Raw genomic sequence first — 22,910 nt, 5'->3', positions numbered from 1 at the left:
TACAGTTATCTTTTTGTTAAAGCTAACTAGCCTAAAATGAAGCAAATTTCTATTCTCTAAGTCTCATAAGTATTGTATTCTAATCAACTGACTAGATAGCTCAGACTATTTGTACAATCAAAACAGTAATTACTAGTGTAATAAATAAGAAATAAGGGAAATTAATATTTTTTTATCTCAAATTTATTAATAAATAAATGCTAACTATCTTCTCACCTTTTGGGGGGGAAATCCTTTTTAAGATCACAGAATTAGAGTAATGTGAAACTAAGTTAAAGACTCAACAAAAGCAATGACCATAACAGGTTTTCCTCTGTGTGTGACGTAACTGCATAATAAAAGCATCCAGAATCAGTGAAAGCTACCCTTTTAAAGCAAGAAAGATAGAAAGATGCACATTCAGTATTCACATCAGTAGTCACTAGCTGGGCAAATGCTATAGATTTACATTCATGCCCATGAGGGGGCATTTCAGGGAAAACTGAGTCCCAAAACTAGTTGGCCAGATCCCTACCAGGTATGTTCTAAATGAGTTGGTGGTATATAAACTTTCCTATCCCTACCTAGTGGTAAGATAAAGTGTATTGACAAAAGTCATGGAATTTTAACACATACCACTGTTTAATCATACCAAAACTGGGTGTGTACACACCAAGAGTATATATGAACCCCATTTCAAAGCAACCATCAGAGGAGGTAGTGCATCAATTATTTGGATGAAGAACATAGGGTCAACTCTAGTTGTAAACATTTCTAAAGCATTAGACACTACTATCTAAAACATAAGTAATGAGAACGAATTTAGAACATGTATGACATTATATGAATTTTTAAAAGCAAAAAAAGAGAGAAATATTTAGTATATTTACTCAAATAAAAGTTTAAATGATTCAGAACTGAAAATAATAGAAATCCACATATAATTTGTAAAAAGTGAATATAAATTAGCTAACTCCAAGGACATTTCCAGTTAAGCATTCATCCAATTAATATTCAGTTTTTTATATTTACACACACACACACATACACACACACACACACACACACACACACACACACACACACGCAGATTCTGGCAAAAATCAGAGAAAAATATCCTCAAGTTTTTCAAACTGGGTGAAACTGGTTCCAAAATCAAAATTCTACATGACTGTAAAATCCCTGATCTCATGCCTGTATGCATGGCTGTTTTAAAAGATATAAGTAACATAATATATTGGCTTTTTCAAACATACTAATAATTAAGGCATCTTGCTTTACACAGTATCTCTGTGAAAAAATTATCCATTATTTGCTACATTGTTTTAAACATCTTTAAAGTCTTTTCAATATGATCACAAAGTAGCTGCACACATTTAGTGGTTTGTTTTTTTTATAAAACACAATCTTAAAAAAATACTAATGGTGATTGGTCTTTGTGGTTCCTAGCAAAACGTCTTGCCCATTTTTTCTTTTCACGTCAGTATAAATTACCTTTTTATGCAATGTGAAGGACTGCAATAAGACACAGATGCACTTAAACAACTATCCCCCAAATAACCATACAAATCCCAAACGCAGCAAAGGCGTACAATTTTCATAGTGCACTTTCACCTCACTGAAGTCAAAGATGCTCCTCGTGGATATTTTTCCACTTCAATGTGAAGCAGATTGTTAGGATTTCATTAGTGGTTTCATTAAATGGCATTTTTGGAAGATTCCACTTCCCTCCTTGGTTCATAGTTCTCAGAAAAGACCAAGTGTATTCTGAACAGGGAAGTCCTCTTCAGGTGGTGATGCTTGTCAATGTAATTGTAATAAATAAGCATCTACATCCTTGGAGAATAAAATACAAACAGACTATTAGCCCATACTTAGCTCCCCTCTCCTGTGTATAAATAAACATCCCCCCATTAAACTCAAGTGCTTACTTCTGATTAACAATCTAATAAATTAATTTTCTGCTTAACTAACAAACATTACAACTATTTATGCTTCAAAATGCATTATTCAAAATACAAATAAATTTTTCTGCTTCAACATTACAATTGTGAATATCAATCATCACAGTACAAAGTTATACAAATTGAGCCGTATAAGGCATAAGAGACAATGCTAAAATGACCTGCTCTCAGGAAATATGGAAGTAACTTCTATTGAACCTTGATTTTTTTGTCTCATTAAAGTAAAATAAAAATGTCAACTGCATGGTCTCTCTATTCCCACCTCATCACTTCTTTCTGTCCCTGACATTTTTTCTATGCTCTCTTAATGCTCCTCTCTTTCCTTTCCTTCTTGCCTCCTTCTCATATCTTGGTTTCCTCTAGCTCCATGTCTCACAAACTTTTGTTTTTGTAGCCTCCTGGGTCATCTGACCAATCAATCATGATGTTTTTTGAGCTCTGTTTCAGGTTTTCTAACCTCAAAAAAAAAGTTATTTTAGGTTTTTAATTGTTATGGGGATCTAGTTTCGTGATAGCATTTTCCTATAAAGAAACTTGGGAATTGTATACATAACTTCAAAACAAAATCAGTATTATCTTCAATAATAAAGGGTCTCTGGACAAATTATAAATAAAACTTCTCTTATTCCTGTAGATGTTCTATGAATTCTGTTGCCATGAATTTTCTAAAATGTAGCAAAATAGAAACACATTTTAAATGACAGCATATCATTTTCTAACATCTATACCTCACAATAATAACTGAGAAAATATTCTGAACAAGTTTTTTAACAATATTTTTACTACAAAAATTCTACGTAGAATATGCTGCTTGAATTGTTTCAATACACACTAAGTCATTTTACTTTTCTTGAAGACATCTGAGAAGTCCTAATGGGAAGATTTTTTTGTTAAAATTTAGGGTGAACTAGTTTCCAGATAATGTACTCTGACATTAGGCAAATTTTTAAAAAATGGCAATATTCCCAATAACAAGATACTTTTAAGTATTTTTCTTTAGGGAAGCCAAACTTTTTCATAAATAAATATTTTTCTAGAGTTTAAAAAATGTATTATCCCAAACTGTAGCTAATGTTTTCTTTTAAGAGCTTGGAAAATCACTATTAAATATCAATTCTGATGATAAGCTCATTTTATAGTCTGACTGGGTATTTTTCTCAGGAGGCACAAAAGAAGCACTTGGAAAATTAGGTTTGTCTCTGCAGGGCTTGTTAAATTTTGACTACTGAAATTCATTATTTAGTGTCTACTCTGTGGTTTCTATGACCTTTATTGAAACACATTTGCATCTTAGAATTTCATAACTGAAAATGCCAGCTTCCTTCTGGGGAAATAAAAATAAATCTATAATGCTTGTTACAGAATGTACAAAAGCACAGAAAATTTATACATGTTTGCATCAATAATCAAGGCTTCTTTTTCTTATTAGGATCTTTGTATATTGGGAGGGTGCTCCTTAGGAGGTAGCAAAGGTGCTACAGAATTTGTGTTATCACTTTGGATGTAGAATCCTGAAAAACAAGTAATAAGTACCTATTTAAAGCCTTTGATTCTCACTTAAGAAAACAGCCCAGTGCCATCTACCTGGCACTTTTCCTGAATTTTCTGGGAAGATTCATACCCGTGTCTACTGGCTAGTACCCTGGTTTCTTGTTTTCTATTGCTTCTATTGCTAAAACAAGCCTAAAAGGTCTCCTCTCTCTCTAATTTAATTTTAAAAATAAGTGTTCAACTGAGCCCAAATGACCTCAAAGAACATGGCACACAGATAAGATTCTCCATATCTCCATTAGCTAAGTGAGTAAATCAAGAAACATTCCACTCTCACATTTTTATTCCCTTCAACTTATTACTATATTCAAAGTCACAACTCATACATCCGGAAGCAAAAGTAGCAAATAACACTTTGCTGTGCAGCAATCATCATCTTGCAATTCTGGAAAAGGAGGGAATATTTCTAACACATGTCAAAAATTTGACTTATACAAAAAGAGAAGACTGGGGATCATCTTCACAACTGACATGCCAGCATCTTAATCTGGGAAAATGTCCTACTAGCACTCTAAGGTAGATTGAGGTTTGTAGATCTGCAGCATTCCACACTCATATCCAGACAGCTGAATAAATCAATAATTAATAAATCTCTTTTGGACACAATTACTGTGTGTGGATTTCTCTAAGGCAAATGCTGAGTTAACATCTAATCCTTCATTTGGAGAAGCATCTATCACTAAATGAAAGAATTAAATGGCTATGAGGAACTGATCAAATTTCCTTCTCCTTTTTAAAACCCACACTCAGAGAGTCCTTATTCAAGTGTAATAGTAAGTGGCTCTCATTTAAGTGTCCAGAACTGTTGTACTGTCAATCTATCCTCTTTCTCTGGATTCCTAAGTACCACTGTCCACTCTCATGAGTCTCTTTTAGAACTCTTTAAATGCCTTCTCTAATACTTCTGACAATCACATCAGAATTCTGTACCCCTCTTAAGACAACTGTCTTTTGAAATGCATCTGAAAGACATCCAATGGGCAGTGCCTTTGCTTCCTGCCAAGCAACAGAATGTTATACCTACACCCAGAATATTCTGGCACTTTGGGAGGTGTACTTGCTTTCTGGACTCTACAGTATCATTTACTTAACTAGCTAAGTAATTTACTGACTTGTTCTTTAGTGATTCTAGTTTTATAAATCCACCAGGCTAGGTTATTAGGATTTTGAACATCTAGAGTCATACATTTGATGTACCTTTGGTTATATACATACCTTAGCTATATTACCAGTGTATCCTGGAACCAATGTAAGATGGTTTTCTTGTTTCCACAATCCACTTAATTGTTGTTTTAAAATATGAACATTTCTTAATTAAAAAAAAAAAGAATTTAAGCAAAAATTTATTCAACACTGTTTACCTATATAGTCCAGTATATACCCAGAGAAAGGTGACTGAATAAATTTTAATATTTAAAAATTTATCCCGAGGCAACATTATACTGTAACTCAAATGAATTATTTATAGTCATATGTATCAGTTATTCATGGAGATTATAGGCTGCTCAATTACCATAACTGCTTGAAAACAGTGCCTATGCAATACAGGGAACAGCTGATTCTGACAATCCTCTAATCCCTTAGGAGAAAGTCAGGAGCTACTTAAGATTATCTGTCTCAGTCTACAGAATAATCTACATATTTGCAAAACTAAAGAAATATATACTGAACTCTCAATAAGCTGACTTCTAAAAGCCCCATACAATGCCCTCACCCTCACCCCAAATATCTGTAACTCCAGAAATGCCTGATTATAAAGGGTAAAATGACTTATAGCATTGCTATCCCTGTCTTTTCTGCAAAATGAGGTCAATTCCAGGAAAAGAAAAATTACTGGGTTCTGAAATTCTACATATATTCTATTTTGTATTCTAATTCTAGTATATTCCAATATGAAAATCTTCAGCACTTATTTAAATAAATCAAATCTGCTAAAATTAAATTTCTAAGCAACTATCTTAGAATTTTATCATGAAGATATCATCACAGTAGCCTAATAATAGCAACTTACACTTATGGTATTTTAAGGTTTACATAAACTCATTTGATCCTCACAAAGAAAATAGTGCAAATATTGTTATCCCCTTTAAGAGATGAAGAAAAATTGGCCAAATAGTTTCTCTGAGCCCTAGTCACACAGGTAGTAAGCAACAGGGAGAAAATTTCAACTCTCATCTTCTAGTTCCAGATTAACTGCATGTATTATGTTGCCTTCAAAGTTTTTTCTATAATTTTATAATGAACATAATATTTCCTTAAATACTCCCTATTAAGAAAGGGAGTGAATTACATTGTGTTTATGATCACATATACAAGTAGCCACCTCACCTGGGACATGCCTCTGCTCCTGCAACCTCTCCTCTGATTGGGGAATCCCTGACAGAAACACCATTTCATGAATTGCCCAGGCCATCCATGCTCACTTCTCTCCTGGCTCTCACTTCTCTCCTGGCTCCATTTCTGAATCTCTGGATTTTTCTACTCACTTCCCCATAGCCTTTTCACCTTCTTGAAGATACCTTTACTTCTGTACCATTTCCTGATTGGCAAGTCCCTAGGCTAGATGTCTACTACCATGTCATGAAGTGCCTAGGCCATTCAAGTTCACAGCTCTCCCAATTCTACTCCTGGATCTCTTGACTTTTCCACATCCTTACCAGCAGCCTTACCCCAAGAAGATACCCTTCTTCTTACAACCCCACCCTTGCTCCCTTTCCAGCTCCCTTTCATAGTATGTCTTACCTCATTAGAAATTATAATAATTTCCTTCAGTGCAGGGACTGTCTTATTTTCATATATTTGTATTCCTTGTGCTTAGTACAGTGTTTTACACATAGTAAGAGCTTAATAAATCTTTTTTTTGCTATGTATCTATTTGATGGTATGCTGAAAAAATAATTTTTATCAGCATAGCAATATATTTGCAAAGTATATAAATTCATTACAATACTTACCCATCTTTTACAATTTCTGTATTAGCAGATAGTTCTGACCACCATCTTTTTATGACTGCTTGAATCCAGTTCAAACCAACTATCACATATCTGAAATAATATTTTATATAAAAATCATGCTTTTCCTCGAAAAAATGCTTTTAAAATTTACTTTTGAATTTTTCTCAGCACTTGACAATACCATCAATAATAAAGTATTACAGAGTTTCTGACAAGATACCATTTCAATCTTCCCCAGTTTCACACATATAAATCTTACTCTCCCAGCTAGACTGCCCTTGTCTCCTGCAGAGCCTAATACTGTACAGTGTATATAGTAGAACCTCAATAAATGGTGCTGAAAATGAAAGGTGAAATTCATATAGACACTTACTCTTCAAATTTGCTTTTAAGTAGTGATTTTACTAGAGGTAACAGATCTACACAGCAGCCAAGTGAAATATACTGCTTTTCTTCCTGTAAACTAAAATATACATTTGGTTACAAAAACTTATACAGATCATGGTTTCTATTCTTCTAAAAAATGTTCTTTTTTTACCTGCTGGTGAGCACAGGAAGGCAATCTACCACCACTCCAAGGTCTTCTATCCTATAATATTAAGAGAAGCAAAGGTTAAGTAGCTAGCTATTTTCACATTCAAGTCATCTTTACCTAAGCCAGCAAAGGTGACTAAAACAACTGGTTTTTCCCCAAAATCAACAGATTATCTATAATATGAAGATCTGAGTTATAGAGGTTAGCAAGTTTGTTCATTATCACATAGCAAGTACAGATAAAACTAATGACTCTTGTGATACATTGACTTTGGACACTACTGTTCTAATTAAAATTAAGTATAAGAAGTTATTTTCTGGTCAGCAACATTACCATAAGATAAAAAGTTGTTTCTAGACTGCTATCTCTGAAATTTGATGCTACAGTTTAAGAGAACCAAGAATGGGAAAAAATCATAATAATTTACCTCACTAAATAGGCTACCAGTTCACTTATACTTCGTTTTCTCCAAAAAGTTAAAGCTACATTCAACCTCAGATTTCTACTGAAAAGGACTTGTGCCATTGTCTCGTGGTCCTGAGAAACCTGCAAGCAAAGAAACAATTTTTAAAATTAGAAGACACCAGAAATATTATTCAATCCAATGTCTCATTTTATAGATGATGAAAATGACATGTTAGAGAGTAAAGTGACTGGCCCAGGCTGGCTGTTGGCAGAACCAAGATAAGAATCCAAGCCTCCTGATTCTCCAGTCCACAGTTGTTTCCACTGTATCAGAATAGATACCTTATGACAAGCAGCAAGCTAATTTGTTAAAGGCTATGTCAAAGGGAAAAAAATATGAAGTAGGAAAAGATACCCAAAGTAGTTATTCAATTAGATCAGGTTAATGTAGATAGATTTTTAATTTAAACAATGCTAGTCCCTTTCTCTGAAACTAAAAATCTTTATGAGCAATACTCATAATTTAGAGTAATATAGCATTTCAAGAAAATGACCATTAAGTAGTCTGAAGCATCAATACCCTTTCCTCAACGTGAGAATAAGGACATAAGAGGAAAGATGCTAGTAGCCCAGCTTCTCTCTGTGGTGTTATGGCATCAATTTAAATTTTTTTTTAGGGTAAAAAAACTATTTAAAATTAAGTATGAGTAAAGCAAGATAAGTTAGGCCTCTAACAATAAGGCACTAATTGATAAACCTTTGAAAACTGCACAGGGTAGATGGAGGCCAGAGAGAGCCAGCATTTTTTGAAAAAGGAATTTGAATATGAAAGGGCAAAAGGAAAGGAAGAAAATGTATAGTTTTTTCACAATACAGTAGCAACTACAATTATATTCCACCCAAACAACCATAGTGATCTTTCAGTTTATACTCAGGTCATCAGTTATTAGAAACTATATCACCCTGGTCCCCCAAAGAACCAGTACTTCTATAATGGAAATAGTTACATTCTTTTCATATTTATTAAATATAAGTATAGTATCATCTCACCCATTTTCTAATTCTTATATTGGCTCACTATTATTTCATGAAGAATTTTTTTAATCTTTTAACTTCCCACCAATCTCCCAGAAACCATGATTCTAGGCTCCTTCTCTATCTAATACTGATTAACTTTCTATTCCTTTCAAAACTTCTACTCATAATTTTCCAAGGAGCAAGCTGAAGAATCTTGCTACATAATTCCAATATCATTTCAAGTACCATTTATATAAGACCCTTTGTTTCCACAATCAAGATCTCTCTAAAAATACTATATGCTTGTAATCATTTTCTATCACCTATGCTACCTTAAATCAATTACTGGTTGGAGGACTATAGGACCTATTTTATAGAAACAAAACATGAGTTTACCAAACCATTCCTTAAAGGACCACTTTGGGCTAAGCTATTCTACAGTACTACAGCAGGGTCACAACCAACAGCCTACCACACTAGGGTGTTTAAATCTTTAGGACTCCAGTGAAATAAAGGACAGGTAAAGTACACCAGGGGAGCTGGTTCCTGCATCTATACAGAAAAACTCTACTTTTTTATAAGATCTGATCTTTTCTTTTGTCCTGCCCCCTACAGCCTCCACCTATCAATGTGCTAGTCTGGATCCTGTAAGAGACAGGTAACTGGTCAAATCTATTCTATTTATACAGAAAAATACAAACTTTTAAAAGTGGACAAAATTGTTTCAAGTTTGCTTGATCTTCCTATGAGAAAGCTCACCCAAGGGCACCACTCGAGAGATTTCATACACAAAGGAGGAGAGGTGCTCTGCAGACTGAAGACAGCAACAAAGGAAAAATATAAATAATGTTGCTAACTAAAAAAGGAGTTTATGGAACCACTCACCTCAGTAAAAAACCCACTATATTTTGATGAGGGGCTTTCCGTTTGTGAAGAACTAGCATCACTGGTGTTAAGTAAAAATGTACGACCTTCACGGCGTAATTTTTCAGGCAGGTGGCCTGCACAAGCCAGTTCATTTTCTTTATTTGCCATGTTACAACCCCTGCTTCTAGGGAAATGTTTTCTTCTATAAGAAGGATTTGGAAAATAATGATGAACTTTCTTTCTGTAATGTACTTCTTTGTGCAATTTGTCTGGACTTTTCACAGCGTATCCAACTGTTCTGTAAAAACAATTAACTCATTTAAATAAAGAAGGAAATACAATCTTATTAAAAATTAAAAGTCAAGGGACAATTTTGCATTAAAGTTTTGGTCATCTGACATCCATCCAACTAAGTGCTATATGTAGTCTGTTGTTCTTAAGTTTGAGTATTTCTGACAACGTATTTTCAGGTCTGAGGGAGTAATTGCTTAAAAGCAATTCTGCTTTTAATTCTGCTCTTTCAAAGAATGTAAATCAAACACAGAATCAAAGAATTACAGACACTAGGAGAATCCCTAAGATTATAACTGTCCAACCTCATTTTACAGATAGCATTTTAAAATACAATAATAATTCTATTTTTAACCATTCCCAGCTTTCAGGATCTGCTGCTTCCCAAAAATTTCAAAGTATCTCTTACCTATTTGTATAAGCAGCCAACTGTTTTGGAGATTTCTTACCCTATCAATAAAAGCAGAAAATTACTGTTACCCAAGAAGAAGTATATCTAGATAAAAATTTCTGTTAATGGGATTATGCCAGAATAAGTGGATGACACCAATAAATCTGCAATTATTCACTGTTCTTAATATTTGGAGGTGAGAGAAAGATTAGAATTCTATTTTCTGTATTCCTTTAACTATTATTAAACTCTACACATTCTCCCACTTTTACTTGGCATCATCTTCAACATTTCAATTGACTTCACTGGTATATGGTAATCTGTCAACCTCAGCTACTCCATTCTCATTTAGAGTGTATTTCATATTTTAGAATACACTGACTATATTTTTTTCTTCCATAAGAATTTCATTATGATTTAGGAGAAACTATGTCAAGGTTAACAAGCCTTAGCATTGTGCACAGAGAACACTTTTTGATGCTAAATTATTACCCTCCTATTGTTAACCAGAATTCATCAAATACCACAAAACGTTTAGATCCTAAGGCATGTTATCTGTTACATGTCTGCTAAGAAATTACAAAAATATTAACATACCTCCTTCATGTTCTTATTAGTGAAATGAGAGATCCTTTTTGCAGGAAGATCAGTGGAATGGCCCTCAATGTGCAAAAGGTTCCGTTTTCTATCATTGTGGGCTTCAGATGCCATAATCTCTTAAATCCCTGGTTGGCAAAATTTGCAAGAAATTAGTTTTGACTACACATGGTGAAATATTGTCATCATCTCTCTCTCTGGCGCACACACACACACACACACTCATTCTGCTTCATTCACAAAATAAATTCTACTTTGTTATTTACAAAAGCTTAAATAGTGAGAAGTCTAGAAAAGTGACTGTGAAGACCAAATCATTACACTACTGGCAATACATGACAGCTAGCTTTAAGTTGTGTTGAAGATTAGGGAAGCCAAGAAGTTGGGAAGACTCCCCCTTGCTGCCTTTCTGGCCCTGATAGTTCTCTCTTATTTACTCACTCACATTCATCAGGTTCAACTTGGAATTTCAATTTGGTACCAGTGAAGTCACAGGTCTTACTAAATGTTATAATAAAGTAAGGTCCAGGTAACAAGAGTCTTTCCTCCTATTTGCCACCTTCTACAATAAAGTCCTAAGATCCATACTTGCAAATGACAGTGCTGTTAAGTTACATTCTGGTCTCAAGATGTCTAATCTCTGAATTACTTCCCCTCATGCTCTCCAACCCATACTACACAATGCCACTTGAGTAATTTCCCTAATGCACAGCTCTGCTACACAGGTCACAAACCTGTAACACCATATTACCTACCAAATAAATTCAAAACTCTTGCTCTGATATTTAAAACTCAAATGTTGGTTTGGCCCCAATTTGTCTCCCTGGGTATGGCCTTAGATGTACCCTACAAAATAGCCACCTCAGGCTTCATGTTTTGATTTCCTGCTTCTCCACTTCTATTCCTTTGTGGACAATATTTCCTTATTTGGGGGTGCCCTCTTTTAGCTATACTGTCTATCTTTCCCTAATGAAATGCTACCCAGCCTTCAAACGCTGGCTCAAATCCATCTCTTCCATGAACCCTTCTCTCTCACTCCCTAGTTGAATGTAATCTCTCAGAATTTCCACACTTTATTTATGTCTCTCTCACTGAACTTCCATATTCTACTCGGTACTGCATATATACTTGTCACTCAACTGTCACTCAGTCAACAAGCACTGATTAAGTCCCTACTATGTGTTAAATGCTAGGGATTTTCAAAGATAGAAGTGACATAGTTCCTGAGTTCAAGAAGCTTACATTCTATTGGGGAAGACAACATCTATAAGGAGATAAATCAACATACTCCCACTGAACAAAAAAACCAACCCCCCCACCCAAAAAAAAAACAACCTTGGAAGGGGAGGCAGTTGCAACTGGAAGGACCAAAAAAACCCCTACAAGTGGTAGCACTTGAACTATGTCTTAATAGAGACCAAAGTGATTCCAGGAGGTAGAGAGAGAGTACATTCTAGGGATGGGCTAGAGGTGGGGGAGAAGGAAATAGCCAATGCAAAGGCAGTGACAGAGGAGATGAATTATCATGTGAGGAACAGAAAGTAGGCCTAGGTAGTTGAATTGTAAAGAGGGTAGAGGGGAGTAATGTGTTAGCAGAACAGACAGGTAGGAAGGGGTCAGGTTACAAAGAGCTTTAAATGGCAAACATAGGAATTTATATTTGATCATACAAGTAATAAAAGGGCTAATTGAGTTTACTGTGGGGAAAAGAAAATGGAAGTTTTCCATGATTACAGTAAGGACAGGCCTGTGCTTTAGGAAAATCACTTTAGTGGCTACAAAGAAGATGGACTGGAGTGGAGACAGGTTTGAGGCATGGAGACTAAAAAGGAAAATGTTACAATAATCCAAGTGTAGGTTATGAGAACCTGAACCAGAGTGGTGGCTGTATAAGTAGAATAAAAGGGACATGTGAGAAACGTGGCAGTAAAAAAGACAAGATCTGGCAACTGATTGGATACGTGCAGTTAAGTGTGACACCAAGAATTACACCAAGGTTGTGAACCTCCATTGCTTCATGCTGTAGATGAGAAAACTGAGGCTCTGAGGGGCGTAGTGACTTGCCCTAGTCATATGGCTCTTAAGTGCCAGAGGGAGAATTTGAACAAGTTCCCCACCACTCCACAGTGCCTCTCATTAACCTACAATTTCTTTCATGGCCATTCATAGTATTATTAGTCTTATTTAACTGTTTTACTTTGTTACAAGAGATTTCTCACAACGTAGGACAATTTGCAAATTTAAAAAATACATAAAACTTTAAAAAAATTTTATAGACCACTGATATACAAACAGATTAAACCAAAACCACTCAGTCCAAAACAAAAGCCTCCATTTTACCTGGAAAACCTGCCCCCCAAAATGTTTGTCAGTCTTTTAAATTAGTTAAGCAAATAATCAGCTTTGGATTAAAAGCCAACCAGACTAATTTTCTTGAGGTAGAAATTGTTGACTTTTGCCTTGGTATTTCTGGCCTTAGCGGAGTAGCTGACACATACTCAAAGGGATTTATAATTTCATTAATTTGGATGTTCCCCCCAGCGATACAAACTGCAACCCATCCATGCATGCTCATCCCGTGTGGCTCTGGATGATGTCCTCAGCTAGAGAAATCTGTCCTAGGAGTTCTACTCAATGCACTAGGCAGGGCCTATTTTTGTACTGTCTTACAGGTAAGAATAGCTATTGCAGTTTTTAAATAAAGTTTTATGGTATTTAAAAATGTAAAAACCATTCTTAGTTTGCTGCAGGCCTTAGTTTGCTGACCCTTGCCTAGAAGCCTCCCTTATTTTCTCCTGTTACCACAAGTGTTATCAGTGTAATATTCTGGCTTCCACCTGTCAGCCCTCCCTTTTACCATGTGTGACCAGTCCATCATCTTTTCTCATCATGTAATTCCTTAGTGACATGTTCTATACCAGTTCTTCACATTTCATAATTATTTATATCCTGCAGCCTGCTCATACTCGGTACTAGAGCTTTCTCTTGCCCTTTATAGGTGGTGCAGTGGATAGAACGTCGGACCCAGAGTCAGGAAGACTACTCTTCCTGAGTTCAAATATGGCCTCAGACCCTTACTTGCTCTATGACCCTGGGCAAATCACTTAACCCTGTTTGCCTCAGTTTCTCATTTGTAAGATGACCTGGAGAAGGAAATGACAGACCAGTCCAGTATCTTTGCCAAGAAAACCTCCAAAAGGGTCATGAAAAGTTGGACATGACTGAAAAACGACTAAACAATATTGCCCTTTACGTAATAAAGTCTTTGAAGACTCTTTTATGCAATATCTCTGCCATATAGCAACACTGGTAGAAAATGAGAATTAATAATATAGGCTTTGCTTTCATGGGAAATGAAGTCATCAAAAGCATTCTATAATTTTCCAAAAGTAATAAAGCCTGTTCTCTTTTGCCTATTCAATTTGGGGTCCAATTCATTGTCCAGATGTACTATACTAGGTATACAAACTAAAGGACAAACTCTACAGGAAATCCATCCAAATATATGTTGAAATCTGGGCAATGATGAACATCTTTTGTGCACTTGGATCTTCCCTGGGTGATAACGCCAAATTCTTAGAGCTAGAAGGCTCTTCAAAGCTCTGGGTCTTGATGCAATCAGCATACTGTCATCTACACACAGAAGAATCTGGACTATGTCACCATCTACAGAATGGCCTCTTTAACCTGGACTCTGTGCTAGACATCTTTCATCATATCTTTATTGAATTGAATAAGTTTTTTTTTTCCCTGCTGTTACATCTTTCATGGAATCTTGCATGATTTTAATGTATACATGGGAGACATCTTACTAAAAAAAGAGTCTGTAAAGAAGCATTTTGTTCCACTGAGTAAAAGTTTCTTTCATACTCAACAAACAACATGCATAATGGCACCTTATATTTTCTCTTTCAGTTAACTGTGAAACGGTAAAGACGTTTGAATTTCACTTGCAAAAACCTGCTTTTTTCCTTAATAACACCCTTGTCAAGGATGCCTTCATTTCACACAGAGATGACTCCCCCAAATTTTGTCCAGACTAAAGAGGAGGCCTATATGGTAGTAGTAACTGATGTTCTTTCAGTTGCCCTTTTTTGGTATTAATAAGGTTTGAGATTTTTTTCCTCATGCCTTGGGTAGCTTCCTCTCCTCAAGATATCTGGTATAATAAGCCCTTAACACCCTCACAAATATGTCAATCAATAAGTCAAAAAGTATTTATTAAGCCCTTATTATATAGCAGTACTGTGCTGATATCTGGGGATACCAAGGCAGAAGTGAAGCAGCTCCTGCCATCAAGTTATTTACATTTAAATGGGGAAGATAACGTATGCATACGTACAAATATATACAGACTACACACAATGAATACAAAGTAGTTTGGGAGGGAATTCATTAGCAGTTGGGAGAACCACGAAAAGTTTCATAAAGAAGGTGGCACTTATGTTGAGTCCTGAAGAAAACCAGGGATTCCAAGAGGCAGGGGCTAGGAAAAATGGCATTGCAGGCACAGGATGTGGCTAGTGTAGTGAGTGCAAAAGGTATAGTGTAGGCCACATAGGGCCTTAAGGTCACAGGTTTCCCACCTCTGGTAGAGACTAGAGATGGAGTACTGTGTGCACAGCACGGAACAGGCCAGTATAACAAAGTGCAAGCAGCAGAGTCAAGAATAAGAAAACTTAAACGTTAGGACAGGGCCAAGTTTGAAGAACTTTAAAAGTGAAATGGAGGAACTTGTACTGGCCCAATAGGGCAAAAGGGAGCCACTGGAGTTTATTGAGCAAAGAAGTGACATGATCAGATTTACACTTTAGGAAAACCACTCTGAAAGATGTATGAAAGATGAAATTGGGAGAGGCTAGAAGCATGGAGACCAAAGAGGAAGCAAATGTTATAATCCAGGTGAGATATTATGAGAAACTGAACTAGGGTGGTGGTTGTGTGAACAGAGAGGAAGGGTCTATGTGAGAGATGCAGAAAAGCAACAAGTGCTGTTGACAACTGATTGTCTATAGGGTATGAGTAAGAAATTGAAGGTGATATCAAGATTTTAAACTCTGGTGACTGGGAGGATAATGATGCCCTCAAGAGCAGCAGGGAAAGTTTGGAAGAATGATGGTTTTGGTGAACACTGTACACAGGAACAGCAATATGTATGATGAGGAACTCTTCTCAGCAATACGATTCAAGATAATCCCAAAGGACTAAGGATGAAAAATGCTATCCACCTGCAGAGAAAGAATGGATGGTGTGTCGATACTGACTGAAACATACTATTTTTCACTTCCTCTCTCTCTTTTTTTTTTTTTTAGTTTTCCGGCACAAAATGACTAATATGGAAATGTTTTACATGATCATACATATATAACCTATATCAGATTGCTTGATGTCTCAGGGAGTTGGAATGGAAGGGAGGGATAGAATACAGAGCTCAAAACTTAAAAAAAAAAAACTACAAATGTTAAAAATTGTTTTTACATGTAATTGGGGAAAAAAATAAAATATTTTTAAAAAGAAAGATAAACTGTTGAGTTTGAGATGACATTCATTTGGAAATGTCCAGTAGGTAGCTGATGATATAGAACTGAAGTTCAGAAAAGAAACTAAGGCTGCATGCATAGTAACAGGAATCAGCTGCACAGACGTATAATCAAATGCACAGGACCTGATGAGGTCACCAACAAGAATTAGTGTAGAGAGAAGTGGAAGAGGGCATTGGGGACAAGACATGGATGATGAATCAGCAAAGGAAACCAAAAAGGAAAAGTCAGACAGGTAAGAAAGACAACCAGAAAAGGACAGCATCACGAACACCTAGAGAGGACAATAAATCCAGGAGGAGAAGGTAGTCAGCAGAGGGGGAGAGGAGGATGAGGATTTATAAAATTCCAGTAAATTTGCTGCTTCTGGCATGGATCTTCTCCGTACATACATCTGCTTTTCTTGTCTTTGTTTTCTTTCGTGACATTTCTACCTCCTCTATAAAGGCATCTAGGTCTGTGATAGTAGCATCCAAGTATATTGATTTCACTATCATTGCAGATTGGGAATAAAGTCTGTTATAATTATTATTATAATAATTTTTACAAATCTTTTCCTTTTTTCTTCTGCTTGTTGTCTTAATTCCATTTTACCTATAATGCCCTTGGGATGACTATGTAGTTGGATTCTTGTCAAGCTTTCTTTAAATTGGCTTTACCCTCCAATGTTCCTATCTACTTTATGAGATATTACTCATTATGATCCATCATTCTTCTTTGTATGATTTACAAACAAGCTTATGTTCTAGCCTGGTGATAACTCTGGAAGCCATCTCTCTTGATCTGGCGAGTCAGTCAGATGTTTGCTGATGAAGGCTCTTTCTATCTGCCTTCTTGTTGCAGCAATTCATTTATGCTGGTTAAACTTTTTCACAAAACTATTATGGTCCCTGTCATTTTGTCATTTACCTTCCAGTTCATGCTATTTCTTTTACCTTGATATCCTCTCACACCCCAATTTCAAAATTCTGCCAATATTGCTAATAGCACGGTGCCTTGCACGTCACAAGGGTTTAATGTTTGCTGAATTGTTGTTTAAACTCAGAATAAAAAGAAAAAAATAGCCAAGCCCTCAGGGAGCTTACCAGAGAGACAAGAAAAGGTGCAATAAAACAGCAAAATGAGAGGTAAGAACAAGAGGGGAAAAATAACATTTTTGGTTTACAGGTCAGAAAAGACTTCATATGGGAGGCAGAATTTAAGTTAGGTCTTTAAAGATAGGTTATACTCATATAGGGAGGGGAAGAGAATAAGCAGAGAAGGTGGGAAGGGTAATGAGGATTCAGAAGCAAGAAGAATGAAGTTCTGCAGTGACAAGCGTAAGGTACCACATCTGGGGAAAAAGCAACACTGTACAAGCTATGGAATAAGTGGTTACCAGTAAATGTAGGAAATGACAAAGACACTGTCTCAAGTATGAAAGACTGGTGCCATGGATTCAAGAATCCCTGCCAAGACTGCTACAGGGGAAGATGTGTAAATGTGCACTTGGCCTCCAAAACGGGAATTCAATTAAATAGTTTTCCAAAGGCATTTTTTAAAAAATTTAATTCCTTTACATTTTAAGTTCCCAACTATCTCCCTTTCTCCCTCTCCATCCCACCGTAGAGAAGGCCAGCATTTGACATAGGTATATGTCTGTGTGTGCATGTGTGTATAAAACCACACTATGCATGCTTGTATCTATCAGGACTTTCTCTGGAGGTGGACAGTATCTTCCTTCATTGGTCCTTTGTAGCTGATCTGAACATTTATAACACAGAACAACTCAGCCATTCAGTTACTCTCTAAGCAACATTACTGTTACTGTATACAGTCAGCGTTCTCTTGGTTCAGCTCATTTCACTCTTCATTACTTCATTTCTCTACACTCAATGTCTTCATCATTTCTTCCAGCACAGTTATGAACCACAACTTGTTCAGCCACTTCCCAACTGATGGACACCCCCCCGTTTCCAGTTCTTTGCCACCACAAAGAGAGCCACTATAAGTATTTTAGAACATACAAGTTCTTTTCCTTTCTTTCTGATCACCTCAGGAAACAGGCCTGATGGTGGTATTGCTGGGTCAAAGGAAATACATAGTTTTATAACTCTCTGGGCATAATTCTAAATTGTCCTTCAAAATGCAGTTCACAATTCCACCAGTAGCATACAAAGTGTACAAAGAAATTGTTCTAAATTGTTATTAGGTTGCCAAGATTGCCCATAAAGCCTTCCCAATGTAGCTAAAACAGTATTACTATTCTTGGTAGAACTGAGGGACCACTGGACTTGGAATTAGAAAGATGTGAGTTCAAATTCTACCTTTAACATTTACTAGCTTTGTGATCCTGGACAAATTACTCACCTTTCCTGAGTTTCAGTTTCCTCATTCTTAAAATGGAGAAAATACTAGCATCTACACCACAGGGGTTTTTTGAGGAATGATAAGATAAGTGAAGCATTTTGTAATTCTTAAACTATGTATTAGCTATTATTATTGTTACCTAGCTACTATCAAGACTGGTCTTGTATGACAATAAAATCTGAGTTTCAAGAAATTTGTTTGTAAATGAACTTTCATAACACAAATCATTTGCAAGCTGTAGTTGTACATATAACAAATGGGACCTTAAAAGTAGGACTCATACATAAATATCATCCTTGTATAAAAATCAAGTAGGCATTAACAGAAACTAAAAAGGCTTTGCTGTGGTTAAAATGCTATTTCAATTTTGGGATAGTATAACTTTAAAAGGGTATAAGAATGACAAGGCTATTTAAAGGGATAAAAAAAATAGAGAGCCAGTAAAATGAAAAAGTTATCTTAGAGAAAAAATAACAAGTTATTAGGTTTTACTTAAAAGTAAATATTAAATAAGTCATAGTATATTAAAATACTTTCCCATGGAATTGAAGAAATTTTAGAAAGAATCTCATTTTTATTATGAACATTACAGTAGATAGCTCAATCAGATCACTGAAATAATTTTCCTCCAGAACAAAAGTATACTACAGTATTTTACAATCTTACTCCCAAACTGCTTTAGGTGATGGTCTTGTAAACACAATTTCATATGCCCAATGACATTCCAAGAAAGTAGTATTATAGAATCATAGATTCATATCTCGAAGAAGTCTCAAAGTTTAAATAAGTGCAACTGTCCATTTTGGAGGTGAGGAAACTGAGATCCAAAACAGGAATTTGACTTGTCCACAGTCACAAAGACACTGAGCAGCAAATCTAAGATTTGACTCCAAATTCACTACACTAACTTGAGCAAAAAAAAAAAAAAATGAATGAGAATAATTCATGGAACAGAAAAGAATTATATATTAATGAAAAAAACCCAATATTAGCAGTTAAAACAAAAGCAAGGGGCAGCAGACAGAAGAGACAAAAACCACTGATTTCATTTATAGTTATCCTAACAATTAAATACAGCTCACTGTCTTTCTGAAAGCATTACAAAAGTTGTTCTGTTAAAAGGTAAGAAAAACAGTAACCTGCAGAAGGAGCTTTAGGTATGAATTAACTATTTAAATTAACTATCTCCCACAAGCAAGATAAAAAGGTATTATCTTTCATAGTCTACCTTGACAGCAGCCAAGTCAAAGACTAAATGGCAAAGAGCATTAAACTTCTCCCTACATGCCCACAATACATAGAAAGGCAAGCTCACCACAAAGGAATGAGACTTGCCTAAACTTCTATCTTCAATAATTCCAGTAGAAAAACAAGATTAAAATAACTTATGTCTCTCTATAAAAAGCAGTACGGCCTAGTGGAGAGAAAGCTGGTCTTAAAGTACGGCAGACTTGGGTTCAAGTTCTGCCTCTGACACATACTGTATCTCAGAGGCAAGTAATTTAACTTCTCAATGCCCCCAAGCCAAGTCTCTAGGACCATAAATTACCAGAGTTGCATTGGTGGAGGGAGTTTTCACAGTAGGATTCCCTCTTCAGATGAAATCACACATCTGAATCAAGAAAAAGAAAGCCTTTTTATTTTAACTCTGTATTGGCAGCCGGCAGTCAGGGATCATTTTATCCTTGGATTGTTTTATTCTTTGTTTCCATATGACCAGCTCCTACCACAGTGCCTGGCACACAGAAAGTACTTAACGATGCTTGGTGATTGGCTGATTCTACTCCTGCCATTAAAACTACAGACACACTGCTCTTCTCCATGCCCACCCCATTACAAGTAACAATTTTTCTTGTGATTAATTTTTAAAATGAAACTGGACTAAAGTTTGTCATTATGGAGTATAATTCATTCTCCAAAAAACAGCAACTTTTTTGTCTTAGATAAGCTGATAAAAATCTCGTTGACCTAATTTACATTATTCCACTACTGATTCTTCCTAAGGATTCTAGACACATTAAGTCTGAGATGCCTATTCAAGGAGAAACATCTAACAGACAGTTGGTGATGTATGATAAGCTCAGGAGAGCGAATAGGATGGGTATATAGATCTGGGAGTTCTCTCCATAGAGATAACTGAACCCACTGAAGTCAATGAGATTACCAAAACAGAAAGAAGGAGAAAAGAGAAAAAAGATCAAAGTAAAATCTCGAGACATATATACATACAGTTAAGGAGTGTGATGATGATCCAGCAAAAAAAAAAAAAAATCAGCATAGCCAAGAAAGTAGGAGGAAAACCAAGACAGACAGTGTCATAAAAAATCCAGACACAAAGGAATCCAGGAGAAGATGGTCAATAGTGTCAAATGCTGCAGAGGTCACAAATGATGAATAATACTGAGAAAAGGAAATTGGATTTGGCTATTAGAAGATCAGTGATAGGCGGCAGTAAGAAAATCAAGGAAAAAATAATAGAAATTTCATACGAAAAATCTCATCAAATATTTGGGAGTCAATCTACCAAGGCACATTTGTCTTATGGAAATGCAAATATAAAGCAATATTTAAGGAAATTATTTAAATGGAGGGATAGTCATTGCTCAGTATTGGGCCTAGACAATATAATATTTAATACCTAAAATAATTTACAGATTTAGTGTTATATCAAAGAGGTTTTTTTATAGACCTAGGTAAAATAACAAAATTCATTTGGTAGATCAAAAAGTCTTTGAGCTCAAGAGAAATAATAAAAAAAAATAGGAATAAAAAGTACTTTTGGACCTCAAATTATCCTATAAAATAGTAAACAAAAGTATTTGGTATTGGTTAAAAAACAGAAAAGCAGGTTAGTGAAACACTCCATGTAAAGAAAGAGAAACAATGAAAATCAATAATCCAGTGTTTCAATAAACCTCAAAATGAGAAATGTGTATTACACAAGAATTGTGTAAATGTGTATTACACAAGAATTGTCTTGAAAACTTAAAAGCAATTTAGCAGTAATCAAGTTTAGATCAGAATCTTTCATCAGAGGTGTCAAACATACCATTGGGAATGCAGCCGGAACCAATTAAAATGTAACTAGGAAATGTATTAACACTAAGGAAAAATACAATAAAACAAAGATAATGTTAATATGTATTTTTTTAAAGTCAATATGCACCACACAGGCATCCCTATGTACAGTTTGGAGGCTCCATTTCTATTTGAGTTTGCTACCACTATCTTACATCATATGCCACAATGAGCAAAACAGATATATAAGACCAGGATAATAACCATCACAAAAAAATTCAGAGAATGAAATCAGGTACCTTTCATATCTATGATTGGGGGAAGAGTTCTTAACCAAACCAGGGATAAAATTAGAAAAGACAAAACAATTTTGATTACAAAACAGAAAAGCTTTTCCACAAACAAAATAAATGCTGCTAGGAAAACATCAATTAAGGGGAAGATATCTGCATCAAATGTCTGATATTCAAGGTAAATAGGAAATTAACACAAATATGAAAGAGTAAGAACCATTCTTGACAGATAAATGATCAAAAGGTATGAATGAGAAGATCTCAAAATAATTACAAACTACTAACAACCATATGAAATATTGCTCCAAACTGCCAATAAGAGAAATGCAAATTAAAACAACACTGAGCTTTTATACTCCTTCCATCCAGCAAACTGGCAATGCTAACAACTGATAAGTCAATGTTGAAGAAGCTGTGGAAAGATCGGCACACAAATATTGGTGGAACAAGGAAGCAGTCCAACCATTCTGCAAAGTAATAAGGAATTATACTAAAAATAAAGCTTATGACATCCAAAACCCAAAGGTTTCAAAGGTCCCACTACCCCAAGAAAATTAAAAACAGAAAGGTTCCCTATACATCAAAATATTCACTATGGTACCTTTTTTGAGGCTTAGACAAGTAATTTAATCTTCCTGGGTTAGATGCCTAGCAATTAGGGAATGACTAAACACTGTAGTGATTTAATGTAATAGAATACCACTGTACTTTAAAAAATGATGAAAGTGAAGAATTCAGAGAAGAATAGAAAGATTTATTTGAAATGATAAAATAAGCAGAACCAGGAAAACAACAGAAATAATGACAATTGAAAGAATAAAATTTTAAAAGAATGTTATTAAATTACAATGACCAAGCTTGGCCCTGAAAAGGAGTTAAGAAAATGCACCTTCCTTCCGTATTGTGCAAAGTGAATGAATATAGATATGGAATGTTATATATAATTGTCAGAAAGGACTGATGTACTGATTGGTTTTGCTGAGTTATTTTTTCTCTCTTTTTAAAAACTTGTTACGAGAGCTTAAGGAAGTAGGGAAGATATGTTTGGAAATGAAAATGGCGTAAAAACAAAGGATATCAATAAAAATAAGGTACCAAAAAACACTAATGTACTTGTATACTGGCTATCTCCAATGAGTTAAGATTGTGAAAGGGCTAA

At 35.3% G+C, this 22,910-nt stretch overlaps 1 protein-coding gene across 2 annotated transcripts in view; it reads right to left on the bottom strand.

Annotated features, from left to right (window-relative positions):
* Positions 1–597: 597 nt before the first annotated feature.
* KATNBL1 (katanin regulatory subunit B1 like 1) overlaps positions 598–22,910 on the bottom strand; it is a 36,977-nt gene continuing 14,664 nt past the window's right edge. For both annotated transcript variants that reach the window (XM_072622974.1, XM_072622975.1), the window contains exons 2-10: positions 10,552–10,679; positions 9,973–10,013; positions 9,291–9,570; positions 7,411–7,529; positions 6,987–7,037; positions 6,822–6,911; positions 6,449–6,538; positions 4,710–4,803; positions 598–1,815 (exon numbers count right to left, since the gene is read on the bottom strand). In XM_072622974.1, the coding sequence (XP_072479075.1) occupies positions 1,783–1,815; positions 4,710–4,803; positions 6,449–6,538; positions 6,822–6,911; positions 6,987–7,037; positions 7,411–7,529; positions 9,291–9,570; positions 9,973–10,013; positions 10,552–10,665 (912 nt within the window). In that variant the 5' untranslated portion in view covers positions 10,666–10,679 and the 3' untranslated portion in view covers positions 598–1,782. The remainder of the gene's footprint in view (positions 1,816–4,709; positions 4,804–6,448; positions 6,539–6,821; positions 6,912–6,986; positions 7,038–7,410; positions 7,530–9,290; positions 9,571–9,972; positions 10,014–10,551; positions 10,680–22,910) is intronic.

The sequence above is a fragment of the Notamacropus eugenii genome, chromosome 7 (genome assembly GCF_028372415.1).
Source record: "Notamacropus eugenii isolate mMacEug1 chromosome 7, mMacEug1.pri_v2, whole genome shotgun sequence".
Classification (NCBI taxonomy): Eukaryota; Metazoa; Chordata; class Mammalia; order Diprotodontia; family Macropodidae; genus Notamacropus; species Notamacropus eugenii.
This window is presented reverse-complemented; position numbering and strand designations above follow the sequence as displayed.